The 21991-nt window shown below is 39.0% G+C and overlaps 1 protein-coding gene across 2 annotated transcripts in view; it reads right to left on the bottom strand.

Moving 5' to 3' along the window:
* Window positions 1–21991, bottom strand: part of PTPRO (protein tyrosine phosphatase receptor type O) — a 284837-nt gene that overhangs the window by 102169 nt on the left and 160677 nt on the right. For both annotated transcript variants that reach the window (XM_060194429.1, XM_060194430.1), the window contains exons 3-7: window positions 17483–17641; window positions 13956–14108; window positions 12112–12555; window positions 9096–9257; window positions 2614–2810 (exon numbers count right to left, since the gene is read on the bottom strand). In XM_060194429.1, the coding sequence (XP_060050412.1) occupies window positions 2614–2810; window positions 9096–9257; window positions 12112–12555; window positions 13956–14108; window positions 17483–17641 (1115 nt within the window). The remainder of the gene's footprint in view (window positions 1–2613; window positions 2811–9095; window positions 9258–12111; window positions 12556–13955; window positions 14109–17482; window positions 17642–21991) is intronic.

Here is a 21991-nt window from a genome sequence, read left to right as displayed (position 1 = left end):
AGGTCTTGTCAAAGTGCACTTAGACTAGCCCTCTCTGGCTTGACATTGATGATTTACAGTAACTATCTTTAGGCTTTGGCTTCCATATAACTGATATACTATCTGTACATTAGACGGAGCAAGAAGAGATAGACTCTGGGGTAGTCAAGTTCTACCTCTTGTTCTGTATAGGAAACCCATTTTTCTCTCAGTCCTTGGCGTACTCAGGGAAGGAAGCTAATCAGCTGCACAGTGAGCTGTGATTACTAGTTAACTGGTTTAGTATATTGACTCCTTAATTTAATTCCAGTCAAGGGATGGCTCTGACTTCAAGTGAGGGCTTGTCTCAGCACTGACTTTCCCAATGATCCAAGATCAGCATCCTAACTGCCTCCCAATTTGAAATTTCTCACTCTTTATATTTCACAAAATGCCTAAATTCTCTGGGGGGGGGGGGGGTGGAAACATTCCAAATAGCTTTTACACAGCAAACACTCCCCCCCAATTTTTACTGTATTTCTAGCATACACCATACAAACTGATCACTCCGTTTCACCTGAAGTGAAGAAAATAATGCAAAACATCAGGAACTAGTAAAACGTGATCTTGCAGGGGGAAATAATTCAGCCAGATTTGTGGAACATAGGACTGGGCCTCGGGCTTCCTGCCAGGTAATGAGAGCACTGGAGAGCCAACTGCACTGGGGCACATCCCAGTGGTCATGCCCAGAGCCTCTGGCCTGCAAAACTCACCCTCTGCACATGCCTCCCTCCCCTTCCTGCTCAGCAAATTCCAATCTAGCCTTCAAAACTCTTCCTGATGGGGATTAGCCAAGAGGAGTGTGTGTATTTATTTTTTTTTAATATGGAATGTGCCTAGGGTCCTCCTCCCTACTCCTTCATTTTCTCATTATTTCTTTGAGAGAGATGGAGAGACAGAAGAGAGATATCCTAACACCATTCATAGGACTCCTTCACTGCCATCCATGATTCGCCCATGTGGTGATGGGGGCTCAAACCTAGGCACACAGCAAGGTGGATGCTCTACCAGATGAGCTATTCCCTAGCCCCCAAAGAGTTTTTAAAATAAACACACACAGGGGTCAGGCGATAGCGCAGTGGGTTAAGTGCATGTGGGGTAAAGTGCAAGGACTGGCGTAAGGAACCCGGTTCAAGCCCCTGGCTCCCCACCTGCAGGGGTTCCACTTCACAGGCAGTGAAGCAGGTCTTCAGGTGTCTGTCTTTTTCTCCCCCCTGTCTTCCCCTCCTCTCTCAATTTCTCTCTATCCAATAATATCATCAATGACAATGATAATAACCACAACAATAAAATAACAAGGGCAACAAAAAAGGGAAGCAGTGGATTTGTGGTGCAGGCACCGAATTCCATCAATAACCCTGGAGGCCAAAAAATATACAAATAAACAAACATACACTGCACATATAAAACACATGCTCACACATGCACATTATAGAAATCCATCCCATGGAGAGTATGCTTTTAAAAAAATAGAAGCAACTATGCTCTGTATATTACCCTACTCAAGACTTAGAGGGCAGTGATACTGAACACAACTGAACTTGGTAACAGATTCATAAACACCCATGTTTCCAGTATGTGCTGAGCCATTGTTCTACAGCTACACTGAATTTCACCACAAGGTTGAACTATGCAGGCAGGCAAGCAGGCAGGCAGACAGGCATTACTTTACCAGTTGAACTAATAATGAAAAGGTAGAAGGATGGGGGGAGTTCGTCAAACCAAACAAAGCAAAAAGAACAACTCCCCAAGCCTAAGGAACATGGGCAGCCTTGATACTGGAAAAAACAGGAGCTAGTCTTTAACTTCTCCCCTAGAACCTCCAGAGGAACACAGCCCTACAAATATTTTGATTTTGGTCTCTTAAAAATCACTTGTGACTTCTGACCACCAGAATTTCAAGATCATATAAGGGTCTTAAGCTACTGAATCTAAAATCCTATCAGCCATATAAAAAAATCAATCCCCCACACTTCCTACTTTTTTTTTTTCCTTCTTCCCTGGGAAATTTCCTCTGAACACATTCCCAGCCCTTTAGCTGCAGTCCATATTCACCCGGCTCCTTCCTTCTCGGGACTCTTGTGGCTTTCCCTCCACTGTCTCGGGCCTTATCTGACCTTTACTTGATAAAGGCCACTCTAACAGAGATTATATATTCACTCTGCAGTAATTATAGGCTACCATACCCCTAGTTTCCAAATTGTTATCACATCTGCAAGATGTTTTTAAATTTTATCCTACAGGGCCAAGGAGACAGTATAATGGTTATGCAAAAGAAGTTTCATGCCTGAGGTTCTAAGGTCCCAGGTTCAAACCCCAGCAACACCATAAGCCAGAGCTGAGCCGTGTTCGGTCTACCTCTCCTTTTCTATCCTTCTCACTGAAATACAATTTTTCAAATCCTGCCACATGGCACACAAGAGGAGCTCACTGAATTCTCTAGAATGACAGTGAGGAAGATGAGAGAGAGAGAGAGAGAGAGAGAGAGACTGAGAGACTATAACCAAGGGGAACGCACATGCGTTTCCTGGCTCCTCTCCTGGATCTAAATCTGCAGGACACGGCTGCCCAGTCTGCAGTCTTTTCTTCCCATACCTGAGTGCAGTACTGCTTTTCCAGCCTCTGACTCTCCTTTTGTTTTTGGCAGGTGAGTGACACCACAGACACGATGGTGCCATTGTAGTTCTCCTGGGAAGTCGTCCAGGACATCAGGGCCTTGGTGGAGCTGAGGACACGGACGCTCACATGCTGGGGCTTCTCTGTCAGTTCCTCAATCCACTCCCCTGAAGGACCTGAGCAGTGCAAATCAGAACACCAGGGAGGTTTCACTAACTGGTTGGGATGAAGGAGTCAAAAACAAAACAAACAAACAAACAAACAAAAAACCCTGTTGTTTTGACATGTCCTTTCAAAAAGTAAGACTGGCAATGAGACTGGAATGGTCTTAATGCTCTCTGAAAAGCTGCGGGCCTCCCTATTGCTCTAAACATTTACAGCAACAGCCACAGCAGCTTTTCAGCTTATCAAAAGACAGGCACCCTACTTCAGTGAGGTGCACCTGAGATTATTCTGGAACATTCTTCACCAGCAGCATCTGCTTCTCTTCACAAAAAGTTTGGCACTTCATCACTGATTGGCTAGCACCTCTGGACTCCAGGCATAATTACTTTCGTATTCAAACTGGCCTATATTACAAACGTGAGGAATTTTTAAAAGTCATAACCACTGAATCAAATAGGTAGGGTGTGAGCACAAAAGAGAAGAAATGGGCAACAGGCTGTTTAAGTTACAGAAACGGGCTCAAATCCAGGTAGTGATTGGAAGGATGCAGTGGGTTCCTCATGACCAACTATCTCCATATTAAGTGTCCGCTATCAGTTCTCTGCTGTAAGGTTCCTCAAGTGGTTATTAGCACAGTGCCCAATACACAGTAAGGGCTCCCAGCATGCCAAGGTGATTATTATCTGCAGAAATTCTGTGTTAAAATAGAATATACAATGTCCTTTTATTTCCTTAGAATTTTTTTTTCAGATCCTTGTTAAAAGGTAACACAGGAGAAGAAAAGTAGGTCTTCAAGGAAGGGGGAGGTTCAGGCTCATGGCAAGTGGTACAAAGGAAATAATAATGAAAAATACTAATGTTTCTGACAAAGAGATTTAGCATCTGCTACAAGCTCTATAAGCTCTGTTTCAAGAAGATCTTAAAATATTTTGTTCATTTTATTTTCTTAAACCTATACATGCTATTGTTAACCTCACTTTCAGAAGAGAAAGCTGAGGCAGAGATGGGGAATAGCACTGGATTCACACACAGGAAGTCACAGTCTATTTATTTATTTATTTATTTACCTCCAGGGTTATCGCTGGGGCTCAGTGCCTACACTACGAATCCACTGCTCCTTACGCCAGTCCTTGTGCTTTATACTATGTGTGCTTAACCTGGTGAACTACCGCCTAGCCCCTCTTTTTAAGTTTTTTAATAAAGATAACTACGGGAGTCTGTGCGGTGGCATACCTGGCTCAATGTACATAGTACTAATTTCAAGGACTCATGCAAGGATCCAGGTTCAAGCCTCCCAGACCTCCACCTGCAGTGGGAAACTTTCAGAAGTGATGAAGCAGATCTGTAGGTGTTTCTCTGTCTCCTTCTCTATCTCCCCTCCTCTCTCAATTTCTGTCTTATCCAATAAAAGGGGGAGGGGGGCTACTAGGAGCACTGCCTTCGTAGTGCCAGCACCAAGCCACAGCAATAACCCTAAATATAAAAAATGTAAAGAAAAAAATAGTTTTCTTTTTCCTACCAAAGTTTTCTCTGGTGTTTGGTGGTGATACTATGAATCCACTGCTCCCAGTAGCCTTTTTTTTTCTTTCTATTTTTATTTAACAGGACAGAAATTAAAAGAGGAAGATGTGGAAGACGTGTCTAATGCCAATCGGCTACTGACACAACCCAGAGCTCTCATCTCCTGAGCTAGTGTTATGTGATAAATGACCCTGATACCATCTGATTAATGGACTTCCAAAGCTGGCATCAAATGAGACATATGTATCAGGGGACTAATTGAATGTGTAATGAAGACTACTGTGAAGAAAGAAAAGAGAAAAAAAAATCACCTATTCAATGGTAGTATACTACTAATGATCTGGTAATAAGTCCAAGATATAAACTTTGCTATTAAGTTTTGCTAAGGATTCTAATTCTTGTACTAACACTAGGATAAATCATTCGATTTCTTCTTATTTTTTTTAGGCTTTTGTTTTATCTGAAAAAAAAGTGGGGACCAGGTGGTAAGTGCTCACATTACAGTGAGCAAAGACCCACGTTCAAGCTCCCATCCCCCACCTGCAGGAGGAAAGCTTCATGAGTGGTGAAGAAGGGCTGCAGGTGTCTGTTTCTCTCCCTCTCTATCTCTCCAGAAAAAATAGCTTTTTATAATATCTCAAGTTTTTGAGATATTTTAAAAAATAGCTTTTTATAATATCTCAAGTTTTCTGTCTCAATTCAATAACAAATAAAATATATTTTAAAATTATAAAGCATAAGGTTATCGCAGAACTAAGGTGAACTTCCACATTAGTTCTTTAGAAAAAAGTCTTCGGAACAATATGAATATAAATAGTTATGAGCAACATAAACACAGCTTTTGATAGTTCTGTATTAAATGCAATGTGTTGAATATAACATCTGTGGTTTGATCTTAATGCCTTAGCTTGGAACTAGAAAGTCTGAAACTGTTTGAGATAGGAAAATGAACAGTGAAAATAATTTAGGTGGACTGTGATTATACTATGTTCAGGGAACTTAGCCAGTAAGTATGGCTAATGGTGATGTGGGGGATTGAATTTGGGACTTTCGAGCTCCAGGTGTGAAAGTTTTTTGCAGAACAATTATGCTCTCTCCCTACCCTTGAACCTACCCTTTAGTAACTTTTTTCTTAAAACGAAAAAGTATACACAGTTCACCTAATTATTTGTGATTACACAATAGCATATCTTAAACACTTAAAATATCACTCTTGAGAAAGAAAGCACAAAATGTCTAGTGCTCTCCATTTTCCTAGATAAATATTAATACGTATCATCTCTTTGAAACCATCCTATATCTGAGCAATTTTGACATATTCTCAACAGCTTGAGTCAATTTGGGTAATCTAAAAACAGAGTGATGTGCATACTTCAAGAAACTGGCTGGATAAAAATATTTGTTGAAAGGACAAAAAAATTAATCAACAAGCACATACGATAGCCCTAGCCTAAGATTTAATAATTTGGTGTGCGAAGGGAGATGTACACAAATAGAATTCATCTGGAAAGGTTCCATACACGAGTAAGTCCTGGGCCTCAGGTTGTGTACTGTATAACGCAGGTGAAATTCAGAGAACGGAAAAACCAGCATGTAAATATGAGTAGATATGGGCCCCGGGTTAGATCCCCTGTGGTAAAAAGTTAATTGCATTTATAAATCTTCTTCAATTCTCTGCCCTAATCCTGCTTTCTATTCCTATTTCTACTTTCAACTCTGAGGCCATCTTCCAAGAGAATATTTTTAGTCCACACCCATGTTAGCTATCAAGATCAAGCAAAGATTAAGACATAGGCTCCTAAGAACATTCCTAAAATAGATTTCATAGCTTCCTTCTACCTTAGGGTCCCTACTTCCATCTGCTCTATTCCTATTTTATGGTTCCTGGTTATTAAACATTTTGTCCTGCTTTCCATCTTACTGCATTTCAGACACCAAGTTACAGATGCTACTATGATTTCATCTTGTCTTCCCTGGGAAGATGATCTCACCAATATGTCCTTGAACCTACCTCTTCAGAACCCTGCTCCACTAGGGAAAAATAGAAACAGGTTGGTGGTATGGATCAACCTGCCAATGCCCATGTCTAACAAAGAAGCAATTACAGAAGCCAGACTTCCCACCTTCTACACCCCCAAGAAGAATTTTGGTCCATACTCCCTGAGGATTAAACAATAGGGAAGTTTCTAATGGAGGGGATGGGACACAGAACTCTGGTGGTGGGAATGGTATGGAATTATACCCCTACTATGCTAATGATCTTGTAAATCAATATAAAATCACTAATAACAAATATAAGGAAAAAAAATACGCTGCAACCACAAAAAACAAAAAGCAAGCAAGCAAACAAAAAATCCCAGCATGTGTGGAAGAGCTGAAGGAGTTTTATGAGAGCTATGACATATACTATGTATGGGTCCATACTAGTGGGCAAGAATGTCTTTTGGTCAATGAAGCATTTTAGCTTCATGGGAAAAACTGAATACTGAACTGTATTCCCATTTGCAAATCATGTCATGTCTCTAGTTAAAGAACAGTCAAGGTGATTATGAACACTAAGTCTGCATGTCTAGTGATTATGAACACTTGGTCTGCATGTCTAGTGGGTCTTCTAAGTTTTTCATTAGCAGTGACATTTTTTCACTTCCTAAAGCAAAAATGTTCTATGAAACATTCTCAACATATTTTTGTTGTCTTTATCAACTTGCCAGTGGTTTGTAATACTGTGTCATTCCAGGCATGGTTAAATAAGTCTCTCTCTCTCTCTGTCAATGTCCATGTTCAGTGGGAAAGCAATTACAGAAGCCAGACCTTCCACCTTCTGCATCCCATAATGACCCTGGGTCCATACATCCAGAGGTATAAAGAATAGGAAAGCTATCAGGAGTTCTGGTGGTGGGAATTGTGTGGAATTATACCCCTCTTATCCTATGGTCTTGTCAGTGTTTCCATTTTATAAATAAATTTTTTTTAAAGTGTTTCTCTCTCTCTCTGTTTCTCTCTCTGAGTCACCATTCCCAGCACATACAAAGGGCTAAATAAACCTAAGTCTCTCTATCCTTCTCCTTTTTTTCTTCCTGCCTGCCTTTTGGAATATTATGTGATGAAAGATGGCACTTTAACCCGTGGATAAGATGGTAAGCAACATAATGGATACGCTTTTGTGAAAGTAAGTTTCAATACCCACTGCCTTCTGCTTTTTCATCCCTGTTGGTCAGGGGCACATTTTACTTCTGAGAAGCTGGATGACTGAGTTCTGGCCCCCTAAATATCTGGTAAACACTGATTAGCTAACACCTCTACAGAAATGCATGACCTGTATAGCTTTCAGAAGTTAGCTACTGACCTGCTATTACATCTTATGTTGGCATCAGCAGAAGCTGCCAGATGTCACTTCAGCTTTGTTTTCTTATACTAACTTTATGGAGATTACCAACATTTTACTACAGTTGGATCTCCTCCTCTTCCTTCTCCTCTTTTCCTGAGCTCCATAAACTCTGATGAGACTACTACTCACATAGTCCAACAGTATTAATTTTCACTATATCCTAGTTTTAGAAACTATTCTCATGTCCTTGGACAGTCTGTGGTGCCTACTAGAGAAGGTCTGTTTAAAAGATGTTCCATCAACATTCCTATTCATGACCACAGAATATGAGCTCAGATCTACAGGGATGCAGAGGTCACATAGGAGCCTAAGCTTAATATGGGCCCCAGACCAAATCAAATCGATGGGATTTACAGTCAACAATATTTATACACCTTCCCCATATTAGGGAGCTACTCCCTTCCCTGATCCAACTTTCTGTCCCTTTTCTAGCCATGACGTCACCTCCCCAGACAATAACTTGGGTCCACCTGCATATCAGATTTCAGACTCAGGGGAAAAAAAAACAACTAGTATACCTACAGGCCCTTTGAAATATAACTAAAATATGCCTACTTGCTATCTACAAAATGGAGGACCCCCCAACACTTCATCTGCACTATTCCAGCCTTTACATCCATGATTTTTCAACAATTTGTTTGGCTTTGTATGTTAACTCTTTTTAGCCACCAGGTTCCAGATGCCAGCATGATGCCAACCAGACTTCCCTGGACAGACGACCCCATCAATGTGTCCTGGAGCTCTGCTTCCTCAGAGTCCTACCCTACTAGGCAAAGAGAGAGGCAGGCTGGAAGTATGGATCTACCTGTCAACGTCCATGTTCAGCAGGGAAGCATCCCACAAGGACCTTGGCTTCATACTCCCAGAGGGTTAAAGAATAGGAAAGCTATCAGGGGAGGGGATGGGATACAGAGTTCTGGTGGTGGGAACTGTGTGAAGTTGTACTCCTATTATCCAATGGTTTTGTCAATGTTTCCTTTTTATAAATAAAATGTTTTTTTTTTAAAAAAAGATGTTCCATCATCTATGGCGGTTAACTTTGGGAAGTGGGAGGGTGAGGATATGAACTTTGGTAGTTGGTGTAGTATGGAACTACACATTATAATCTTATAATCTTGTAACAAACTATTAATAACAAATAATTAATTTTAAAGAGTTCCATTATCATAATAAAAAAATCCTCAAGTTAAACCCTTGGGAGGTCAGCTGTAATTAAACATACATCTATCTCCTGTCAAAATATCCTAGATTTAGGCTTCTCTTGACTTTGAAGAATCCTCAGAATCTCTACTGTTTGATGAAAAATTGACACCTGAACATCATTAATCTCCCCAACTTCATTGTTACAGTTCCCCTGTTAGTGCAAAATAACCTCATTTGTACTTACTGATGTAAAAACCTAAAGATTTTGCAGATTGACTTTTTCGAGTTTCACAAGATCCTGAGGAACTGAAGGTTGTCACAGATAACTTATATTTCCCCGGCTCCTTCAGTTCTGCAACAAACTCATGAGCATCTTCATCCACTGTTAAATATTCAGTAAAATTTTCTAAATCATATGTAAAAAGAAAATATGTAGTAAATGATACCTAGAATGGCTTTGACTGCAAATAAAACCATTAAAGCAAAAACTACTCATTTGGGGGTTGAGAGAACAGCTTAATGCGTTTGAACATATAACTCATATGTCTGGGATGTCAAAGGCTGCAAGTTTAGTCTCTAGTAGAACCTTATGCCAGAGCTGAGAAATGCTCTAGTTTCTCTTTCTCATCTCTCACAACAAATAAATAAAAAAGTAAATACATCTTTAAAGTTTTAAAGGTAGGGGATGGGTGGGGGAGCACCCAGTTAAATGCATACATTACCCAGGTTCAAGCCCCTGCTTCCCCACCTGCAGGGGTGACACTTTATGAGTGGTGAAGCAGGTCTACTGGTATCTTTCTTTCTTAAATAGTGAATATATATATATATATATATATATATATATATATATATATATAATTTATTTGTTATTCGATAGAGACAGAGAGACAGGGAGACACTTACAGCACTGCTTCACTGCTCATGAAGCTTTCCTCCTGCAAGTGGAGACCAGTGGTTTGAACTTCTGTCCTTGTGCATTGTAATGTGTGTGCTTAACCAGGTGTGCTACCGCCTGGCCCCCAGGTGTCTATCTTTCTCCTATCTCCCTTTCCCTCTCAATTTCTCTCTGTCCTATCAAAACAAATTAGAATGAAGAAAAAAAGTGTCTACCAGGAGTGATGGATTTGTAGTGTGGGCACTAAGTCCTTGTGCACTATATATAATGTGTGCACTCAACCAGTTATGACACCACCCTGCTCCAGAAATAATTCTTCTGGATATATTTTCTGACATTTGTAACACTATCCATTCATCTATCTGCTTCTAAAAACTTTTTAAAAGTCTAAATGATTTTCCATCGCATCAAAGTTCATCTCCTGCTGCTGAAAACTTCCTTTGAAGTTGCTAGCATCAGCTGGTGACTACAACAAAAGACACACTGCAGTCAGGGGAAAGCATAGCTGAGCCTTTATGGAAATAAGCATTAAATTTTTTGAGCTATAAGTCACTATTTTTCATAGACTATGTTGAAGAGCAGGGGAAAAAAACCTAAGAGAACAATTTTTTTATATAAGCAATTCCAGGAAAATGTTATGACTTTTTACTGAAGCAACTGGAAATGACAAAGGATTTCAATTTTATACAGAATTTGGATATGCTTGACTGCTTTCTCATCTAGTACAAAAGAATCCACAAACCCTGTCTTGTCTGATTAAACAAAGGAGAGATAAGCAACATCACATAGGAGATTACATGATACTAATATCTTAGCCTGCAAATAAAGTTGTCATTTTTAACTTCAAATTCAGACAAACTGACAACCTTTGCTACCCAGATCACTAGACCAGGAAAAGATAAAAATGAAGTTTGTTATTATTAAAACAACAACAACAACGACAAAACCAAATAACTATAAAAATCTACCAAACAACCTTTATAAGCCAAATTTACTGACTATCAGGGTCCTGCTATCATAAATGAATGGATTGAAATACAGAGGATGGCTTTCAGATGCTAGAAATACAGTGTATGACAGGACCAACTACAGAGGCCTTGTGGTTTTTCTGTGTTTTCTGTCATCTGCAGCTCCTCTCTGGAAAGAAGTGTGTTGTGGATTCTAGAGGAGCATATCTCAGGGGCTTAAGAGTTGCTGAACATTCAGAATACAGGCCTAATGCTAGATTTTTCTTCTTTTTTTGCTTCAGAACTTGTGTATACAAGAAAGCAGAAAATTTCTCCAGTATACTCTGTAATTTATGATAGTAAGAGCTCGGGGGCCTGGCGGTAGCGCAGCAGGTTAAGTGCACATGGCACAAAGCACAAGGACCAGCATAAGGATCCCAGTTCAAGCCCCTGACTCCCCACCTGCAGGGGGGTTGCTGAAGCAGGTCTGCAGGTGTCTATATATCTCTCTCTCCCTCTGTTTTCCTCTTCTCTTTCAATTTTTCTCTGTTCTGACAACAATAACAATGATAAACAGCAAGGGCAACAAAAGGGGAAAAAATAACCTCAATGAGCAGTGGATTCATAGTGTAGGCACCACTGAGCCCCAGCAATAACCCTGGAGGCAATAAAATAAAATAAAATAAAAATAATAAAAATAATGGTAAGACCTCTTAATCTTTGGTTCAAAATCTTCTTAAAAATTTATTTATTTACTACTTACTGAATACAACCAGAGAGAAATCAAGAGGGATGGAGAGATAGAGAGGCAGAAAGAGAGACACCTGTAGCCCTGCTTCACCACTTGTGAAGCTTTGCTCCTGTAGGTGGGGGGGTTTGAGGGCTTGAACCGGAATTCTTGCATATTGTAACATGTCAGCTCAGCCAGGTGCACCACCACCTGGCCCCCCAAATCTTTTTTTTTTTTTTGCCTCTAGGGTTATTGCTGGGGTTCAGTGCCTGCACCATGAATCCACTGCTCCTGGAGGCCATTTCCCCCCTTTTGTTGCCCTTGTTATCATTGTTGTTGTTATTGCTGTCATTGTTGTTGGATAGGACAGAGAGAAATCGAGAGGAGAGGAAGACAGAGAGGTGGAGAGAGAGACACCTGCAGACCTGCTTCACCACTGGCTTGTAAAGCAATGCCCCCTGCAGGATCCCAACACTGGTCTTTGTGCTTAGCGCCATATGCGCTTAACCTGCTGCACTACCACCAGGCCCTTCCAAAATGTTTTTGAAGATAATGTTTTCCCTCAGTGGTCTTTCCTCACTATTTTTTATTTAGATGTTTACTGCCCATCTTTCTAAACTTGAATGATCAAGTATTTCTGTTTCCTTATATAATGTCTCATCCCCTTCTGATTTTTCCATCAGTTTACCTTCTCTTTCTATGTAAATGTGGAATCCATCGAAGGCAGTGGGTGGTCTGGGTGGTAACCAGCTCAGTATCATTTGCACAGGAAAAGAAGAGAATGAGCCTGTTGTTGCTTTTTGGGTTTCACTGACTGTGCCATTTGCCTCATATTCCATGGGAAGTACACTGACAAACTCATCCTCACTCTCAGGAGTTGCAGATGCACTGTCCCACCAGGGAGGCTGAGATGTAGCTTCGTAGTCACTGTTGTTAAAATCAGGCCAACGAGAAGAAATGTTGCCAGAGGGAATTTCAGGAGTTTCCTCTGTAAAATGGAAGAGTCTGTCCTTTCCAGTTACATCCTGTGATCTCAGGAATGATTCCTCTGGGGAACTGCCACTTTGCTCTTCCCAATTATTTTTATTCAGATTTACTATACGAACTGAGATGTTCCGGGGTGGATAAGGGGCTGTTAGAGAGAAGTTTTATTTCCAAGTAATTTTGAACTTAATTACAGTGACTACTTCTGAACAAGTCAAATGCACAAGCAGATTTACAATCTAAAATAGAATTTAACTTTACTTCTATTGTACAGACAATTTACATCAAGACCAATTGTGCTTTTTAAAAATACTTTACTGTATTTATTTATGGATAGAGACAGAGAGGAATTGAGAGGGAAGGGGAGAGAGATACTATGTATAGCATTGCTTTACCATCTGTGAAGCTGCCCCTACCCCAAACATGCAGGTGAGGGCTGAGGACTCGAACAAAGTTCTTTGTGCACTGTATATAACATGTGCACTGTAGATGGTCTACCACCACTTGACTCCACCCAGTGTTTCAAAGTGTCTATACAGGGTTAAGAGAGCTGAGAGAGCCAAATTGTATGGCCTAGCACTTACAAGCCGAGTCCTACGTTAAACCTATCACCATATATACGAGAACTGAGTGGTGGTCTGATCTGTCTGCCTCTCTCATAAAAATAAGGAAAAAATAAAAAACAATTCAGACGTTTATTTAAATTTTTGGGTATGACATGAACACATTCATGCATTACCAGTAACACTTCAGACATGTTGTTTTGTGACACTAAGCTAATCCATGTGGTGTAGATATTGGGTTTATGCTAGTGTTATATTTTAAGATAAAATTCAATGTATGTTGTTACTTAATGATTTAGGAAACTGTTATTTAACCACTTCTAAAACAGAGCAGACATTAAGAGAAAGACAGGCTGGGAGTATGGATCAACCTGCCAACACCCATGTTCAGCGGAAAAGCAATTTCAGAAGCCAGACCTTCCACCTTCTGCACCCCATAATGACCCTGGGTCCATATTCCCAGAGGGATAAAGAATAGGAAAGCTATCACTGGAGGGAATTGGATATGGAGTTCTGGGGGGTAGGCATTGTGTGGAATCATACCCCTCTTATCATATAGTCTTGTCAATATTTCCATTTTACATAAAAAAAAACTTTTGGGGGCTGGGTGGTGGCACAGCTGGCTGAGTGCACACATGACAGAGTGTACTTTTATGGGCTTTTGCTGGGTTATGGAGTGGCCAATGTCTACTTGTCCAGTTAAGTCATTTAATTATAAATTTTGGTAATACCATGTTCTTTTTAATTCAAACATTACAAACCTATTATTATATGGAAATAGTTTATGATTTTTTGCCCATTTCCTTTATAATGATAACATGTCTTGAAATGTTTTAGATTGAAATATTATTTCCTTAATTCTAGAAAAGATTTTTCTTAGAATGATAGAAAGTAATATACAGTGATATATATATATATATATATATATATATAAACATATACATATGTATATATTTTACTAAATTTATTTTTGCAGAAGACTTACCAGTTCTATGCTGTTTGGGTTCATGGCTGACACCACTGTACTCTACAAGAGTACTTTTATTAAAAGTTGCCTCAGACACCAGCTGAAAGGTGATATTACTATAGCATATTCCTGGAAGCCAGTGATTAAATACTGTTTTTCCCTTAAAGAAATCTGAGAAGGGATAAATAGAAATGTATTAAAAATTTGGTATTCTAAGTGCAAGTGCCACATGCTTCTAGGGAGCTCTAGACCACTGTGATTAAATAACTATAAAATATGATTTCCTTCAGCTACTGATATGGCCAGTAATAAAATATTGATAGACGACTAGAGATGAAAAGATGAAAATTTGGATATTTAGACTTAATCTTGAAAGGCTTTTATTGTAAGATATCCTAAGGGACAGTAATCATAATTGGAATTAAATATTTATTAAAGAACATATTATTTTCATTTGTGTCTCAAATGAAAAAAATATGTAGAAAGTGTAGATATTAGGTTTATGCTAGTGGTATATTTTAAGATAAAATTCAATGTATTTTGTTACTTCATGACTTAGGAAACTGTGATTTCACAAAACATACTTTACTAGCTTTACTTGTATAAAACCTGTTTTGGAAGAAAAATGGTATTCCCACCTTTTTGACATACAGGACCTGCTCAAAAAGAGGAGAAAAGTGGATTTAATTTGAAAAACATTAAAGAAAATAGTAGCAGACTTAAAAATTGAATCCAAGTTAGAAAGAAATGATCAAAAGTAATGATGAATTGGTGGCCAAAATAATCTTAAAAGGTAATAAAATGAAAAAAAAAGAATATTATTTTTAAATTTGTGACTTTTTATTATCTTTATTTATTGGATAGAGACAGCTACAAGTCAAGAGGGAAGGAGGTAATAGAGAGGAAAAGAGACAGACACCTACAACACTGCTTTGCCACTCTCAAAGCTTCCCCACTGCACACTGGAGATTGGAGGCTCGAATCAGAGCCTTCCACATTCTGAGGTGTGCTCAACCAGGTGCACCACCATCCAGCCACAAATTTATGACTTTTAACTTTACCAACCAAAGTTTCAGTGATTATTTTCCAGTAATTCATTAACTTGTATTTGCAAGTCATCAATAAGAAAATATAGAGTGAGACTACATAGCATAATGGTTATATAAAGAGACTCTAATGGCTGAGGCACCAACGCTCCAGGGTCAATACCCCAGCACCACCATAAAGCAGGTAAATAATCTGTTTTCATTAAAAATGAAGGATGTAATAATTAGCACGATCTATGTGTTTACTGATGTTTTTAAAGCTTAAAATAAGGAGTCAGGTGGTAGCACAGCGGGTTAAGTGCAGGTGGCACAAAGCACAAGGACCTGCATAAGAATTCTGTTCCAGCCCCCGGCTCCCCACCTGCATGGGAGTCGCTTCACAAGTGGTGAAGCAGGTCTGCAGGTGTCTATCTTTCTCTCTCCCTCTCTGTTTTCCTCTCCTCTCTCCATTTCTCTCTGTCCAATCCAACAATGACATCAATAACAACAACAATAAAACAATAAGGGCAACAAAAGGGAATAAATAAAATATTTTTTAAATATTTAAAAGCTTAAAACCTTACATTGACTAAATATATCATTAAAAAATCATGTAAAAATATCATGTGAAAAAGGAGTTTGCAAAAGCAGCAAGTGGGGGCCAGGTGGTGGCGTACCTGGATGAGTGCACATGTTACAGTGCACAAGGAACCGGGTTCAAGCCCCTAGTCCCCCAGCTGCAGGGGGGGTGGGGTGGAAGTAGCTTTGCAAATGGTTATGCAGGGCTTCAGGTGCCTCTCTGTTTCTCTTCCTCTCTCTCCCCCTTCAATCTTCATTTCTGACCGTATCTATCCAATAAATAAAAAGATTAAAAAAACCTAAAAGCAGCAAGTCACAGTGAGGGTTTTCTTGACAACATCTCTCATGAAATTTCACCCATTCTTCATCTCACTAGTGTTTCCAGGTACAGCCATTCAACTACCACACTATTAAGTATGGGCCACACAGAAAAACATGCTATATATAGCATTATGTCACCACAGTACTTAAACTATTATAATTAATTTGATTTGTTCAAGTAAGAAAGATAGAGAAGAGGGAGAGATATAGACAAGAGAGAAAAAGAGAAGCACCTGTAGACCTTCTTCACCACTCACGAAGTGCACCCCCCACAAGCGGTGAGTAGGGGTTCATACCTGGGTCCTCATGCATAGTAATTTCTGTGCTTAGCTGGGTGTGCTACTGCCCAACCCCCTACAACTAATTCATTTTCAAAAAGCTAAATGCCATCTCTTCTTTTTCATATCAATTAACCTTTTCTAGTCCCCCAGTTGACCATGAGTAATTGACTAGACCTGAAATTACCAAAACTCCTAGGCTCTCTTTTCTTACCTTTCCCCACAGAGACTCCAAAAATTCAGTAAAAATAGTGAAACCAGAATTCGAGCTCAGACCTACAGGGATGCAGAGGTTACATAGGCTCCTGTGCTGAATATGAACCTCATATCAAATCAATGGGGCTTACAATTAATAGTATTCATATATTTTTCCCATATCTGGGGGCTACTATCTTCCCTGAACCAGTTTTCTAGTCCTATTTCCAACTCTAACACCATCTCCCCAGACAATACCTTTGGCCCACCTACATGTTAGCTATTGGGCTCAGGCAAAAATTAGTAAAGTCATGAGCTCCTTGGAATATATTTAAAAGAGACCTACTAGCTTTTTCCAAAATGGAGACCCCACATCTCATACCTGCTATATTCTGGTGGAAGACAGAAAGAGTCTGGGAGTATGGATCAACCTGCCAACGCCCATGTTCAGCGGAGAAGCAATTACAGAAGCCAGTCCTTCCACCTTCTGCACCCCATAATGATTCTGGGTCCATGCTCCCAGAGGGACAAAGAATAGGGAAGCTTTCAAGGGAGGGGATGGGATAAAGAACTCTGGCAGTGGGAACTGTGTGGAATTGTACCCCTCTTATCCTATGGTCTTGTTGATACTTTTTATTTTATAAAATGAATTTAAAAAATAGTGAAGCCAGTATTAATGTAGTTCATTTAGTTTATCATACAGATAAATGTATAAAAAAGCAATCAAAATGTACATCTTTCTCATTTGATATTAATGTTGGACTATCTCCGAGGTACTTCTCTAGCTTCTCAGTTCCAAATATATCATTCTAATACTCTCAGAAGGAAATGGTTAGATGAGGTGCTTACAAACTTAGGTTTGAATATACTTTCTGCATCAGACATGCTGCCTTTGGTAAGAATAACTAGTTTGAATAGTTTAAGTGCTTCTTATGTTTATGCATGTCATGTAACTCTAAACTAATGAAACAGATGTTCCCAGAGTCCTCATAACAAGATTATCATGAATCAATAACTTATTTAATGATTCATCTGTAAGTCAAACAGTGAATTACATTCTTTAGAGTAAAAAAAGGAAACCATCTGGTTAAAATCATGTAAAATCAGTCATAGTCATTCTCAATCGAGTCTTCTGTTTGCCTCTTACCTTTATATAGCATTGTCCTGAAGTCTTTCCCTTCCCAATAACTTATGTTGACTCTCGTGAAAACGTTGTATTTTTCTGGATAATGAATTTCAAAAAGAACTCCTGTTTCAGGAGAAGGTTTGTAGTCATATATGGAAACACTGGTTACAGGCAGAGGTTCTGAAGAAGGAAGGTAAATAGAGACGGAGGTGGGAGAAAGGCCATTATCAGTACTTGGAGCGCCAATCACACTTAATAGGACTTACCCCTAAGTTTTCTTTTCTGGGAGTACTTAACTTCTCAGTACTCATGAGTGTCCACCTTACCAATTATTAATAAATTACATTTCATATCTGTTCCTGCCTTTGAAAGAACATTCATTTTCACTATTTGATTTTTGCAGCAAACCTGAGATCTCGAGAGAATATTAACACCATTAAACAAATAAAAATTACCCAGACATGTGATAATTTGTTAATTATCACAAACCATTCTTAGTGCTAAATTTAAAAAAATAATAAAATGACCTGTGATTGATGTATGTTTGCATTTCTTTCAGATTTTGTTTTTCAAAAGCCTTATAAAATGACAGGGATCCCTCTGAAAGAACACTAGATATGTTTTTACTTGCATTTATTTATTTTTTTAACTGTTCTAATTGCCACCAGGGTTATCAACAGGGCTCGGCACTTGCCACCTTCTCTTTATTTTTTTTCTCTTTCTTTTTTTCTTTCTTTCTTATTTGATAGGACATTGGGGGTGGGAGGAGAAATAGAGAGGGAGAGATAAAAGAGATTACCTGACGTTTCACCATTTGTGGGGACTAAGGGCCTGAATCCAGGTCCTTGTGCATGGTGACATGTGCACTCAATTGGGTGCGCCACCACCTAGCCCCTTTGTGTTTATTTTATTTGAGAAGTCTTTTAAATGATTTGGCTTGGCGTAGACTATTATATTATAGTAAAACAATTTGATTCAAAGTCTTAAATTTAGAGCATTGTTGAAATATCACAGATAGTCTAGATTACAACCATATTCTTAGTTTTAAGTCTACAACTTTAAAATATGTTTCAGTAACAAAGAATTCAAGATTTAACTTAGTTCATTCAATGGATTTTTAAGAAGATACTTTCAATCTGTAGCTAATTGTCTTTCATTATATTCCTCAAAAACTTATTTTTGTTCTTGAAAAAAATCCAGAATGGGGTAAACACACACACACACACACACACACACACACACACATTAAAGTTTTTATTCTTTTTGTAATTTTTCCAAAAAATGAAGGCAGTATGTCAGAAAATTAGGAAGGTCTTCTGATTACTGCATATTTGGTGATCCTGCTTCTGTAGATGCTTAACTATATTCATGGTTAAATTGTTTCTATTACAGTTTTGTCTTTCCCTTGAGCTATCAATTAAAGGGAACTTGATTGAATGTTATGCACATAAAAAAAATAAATAAATCCAGGGGCCAGGAGGTGGCACATATAGTACAATGGGTGAGGTCCTGCACAAGGATCCCAGTTCAAGCAGGTGCTCCCCACATGCAGGGGGGCCGCTTCACAAGTTTCTCCCCCTTTCCATAATCCCCTTCTCTCTCAATTTCTCTCTGTCCTAACAGCAGCAGCAGCAACAAAAAAACATTCACCATCAGGAGCAGTGGATTTGCAGGCACCAAGAGCCAGCAACAACTCTGTAGGCAAAATAAATAAATAAATAAATAAACCAATAAAGATCTGGAACCTTGCCCTCTTACTCCCAAAGATCTGACTCACTACAAGGACTTTACATTGCATTAAATTTTATAATAGCAGGGAAAAAAACCACCTGTTGACTCTGGATCTAAGTACCAGGTATAATTCTTCCATTATAGTCAGTTTCACTCCCTCACCAGCATGCTGTCTACTGAAAAGAGGAGTCAGAGGTATTTCATGCCCTGAGACACCAAGTCTGTATATCAAAGGAAAACGTTGAAATTCAAGAGATACAGAAGGATTAGAAGACAGATATGTTGGTTTGTGATTTTCTTATTGTTGCTGCAAGCTATTAAACTTTAAGAGAAATTTAAAAATATCTACACTTAAAAGGTGTGTTTCCTATAATACCTTCAGATTCCACATGAGATGTAGGTCACTCATTGCTTTATGGTGAGGACAAGGTCCTGGAAGGGCTCACAAGATTCATTTCCTTATGGAGTGGTAATGGGGAAAGAGGGACCTTTTATAGGTCTAGGGCCATCATATGTGTATGGGAATCCAAGGATTCCCTAACTAGGGCCCCAGATGATGAGGTGGTGTGATACTAACCAAACGGGCCATTATTAAGTGGGCCAGTCTCTTGTCCTTATTCAACTTTTGTAGTCCTCTCTTTATCTGATGATCTTAGATTTTCTCTCAGTTGTTTAGGCATTGAGTGTCATTTGTTGAGCCCAGCCAGAATTACGTTTTTGGGATCTATCTTCTTTCTGCTAGGCTGCCCAGTTAATTTGGTCTAAGTCCAATCAATTATAAAATTTATAATGCCTTATTTAGGCACTTCAACCATTACTGAACACTTTGATTTGAGTTATATAATTGCCCTTTGTTTATGGATACGTGTACACCTATATCCAGTACCCTAAACCCTAGCCTATATCTGGTATCTTTTACTTAGTTAAATGACATGCCATCTAACATGGATGTAGGTAGTCCCATGTGTTAGGAAAGATCTCACCAGATTTGAAGAGTTGTGAGGTTGACTTCTCAGACTCAGTATCTCTGGTTACATACAGTCCACAGTAGGATTTCAGTAGTAGCATAATGTGGGGTGGCAGCACCAGTATCAATTTGGCTGAAGTTGACAGAGGTGGTTTGGAGGTAAGGAATCATACAGAAGAAATATCAAGAAGTATGGCCATGTCTTAGAGGACCAGGGTTAGGAGAGATGAGGGTCTTAAGGAGACTGAAAGGGGTTTCTTATAGTCTTAGAAAGAGTTAAAATATCAATAATTAATTATTATTATAACCAGGTTAGTTGGGGGGTTTGTTTTCTATGATAATCTAGTGGTTAGTATCTATATTAATATACTTGACTTCGCCATGCTTTGAGCCCTTTTAGTGGTATCTGAACCTCCTTGTATTTTAGATACTTACAAGGCCAAAAGGTCTTGATATGTCTGACCTAAAGCTGTAGTTGATTTAGATGTTTACAGAGCTATGTTTTCAGTTACATTTTTAGAGCTCCATGAACAATTTAATCCCATTATCAGAGTCTGATCATCTTGCAAATCTAAGACACTAAATGTTGAAGCAAAAGCTAATACTTGTGCCTAGGGCTATGGTCTAGGCAGTTAGGGAACTTGACTTACTCCAACCTTCCCACCTCTACCTTATTTCAGTGGGCTGACTTATGGGGCAAGTGTACAACATTAACTTTCAATTCACTAGCTCCATTTAATCAGTACATAGCATGTCCCATCTACTGAAGATTTTCAGTGTGTTAACTTTAAATCTGATTTAGCTATTTTTATCTGCTTCAACCAATTAAATTATTAAAAATTACTGTATTATTCCTTTTACTTATTTTTTTTGCCTTCAAGGTTATCTTTATTTTTCTTTTTCATCTTATTTTTTTCACTGTATAGGACAGAGAGAAACTGAGAGATTAGGGTGAGATAGAGAGGGAGAGATAGAGACACCTATAGACCTGCTTCACCACCTATGAAGTGTTCCCCCTGCAGGTGAGGAGACTGGAGCTCAAACCAGGGTTCTTGTGTGGTCCTTGCTTCATACTATGTGCACTTAACCCACTGTGCTACTGCCTGACCCCTGTATTATTCATTTCTAACAGTTTGTGCTCCAAAGGGTACACCACTGCCTGGCCTCCTAGTATTCATTTTTAAATATTTAAATTTGTGTATACTGTCCTATTTCTGCCATTTTTTAACTATTCCATGAACTTTTAAAATAAATGCAGTTCTCACATTTACCACTTTGATCATCACGACTAATGTTTTGTTTCACTGCCATGTAAAGTATAATATGAAGTATTGCTATTCTGTTGGTATCATAACTTAGCACAGATTTCCTTATGAGTTTTGAAACAAGAGTCCTGAGGCACTCTTCTTACGCTATTCTCCAGAGTATTTATCATCTCTTGTCATGGTTTATTTGCCTTTCCACTAGAATAAACCATCTCTGAGTGTGGATACTTTTGCTTCTCCTTATTTATCTGATACTTATGTCATAGCTAAGAGACTGCATGTAAAACAAATAAAATGAGTTGTTTAACTTTAAAAGGATGAATTTATGGAAAGAGAGAGACTTGATGGGAGTATGGATCGACCTGCCAAAGCCCATGTTCAGCAGGGAAGCTACTATAGAAGCCAGACCTTCTACCTTCTGCTCCCACAGTGACCCTGGGTCCATACTCCCACATGGTTAAAGAATAGGAAAGCTATCAGGGGAGGGGATGGGACAGGGAGCTCTGGTGGTGGGAATTGTACCCCTCTTATCCCCTCCTATGGCCTTGCCAGTGTTTCCATTTTATA

The sequence above is a fragment of the Erinaceus europaeus genome, chromosome 7 (genome assembly GCF_950295315.1).
Source record: "Erinaceus europaeus chromosome 7, mEriEur2.1, whole genome shotgun sequence".
Lineage (NCBI taxonomy): Eukaryota > Metazoa > Chordata > Mammalia > Eulipotyphla > Erinaceidae > Erinaceus > Erinaceus europaeus.
The sequence above is the reverse complement of the archived record's forward strand: the minus strand, read 5'-3'. Positions and strand labels throughout refer to the sequence as shown.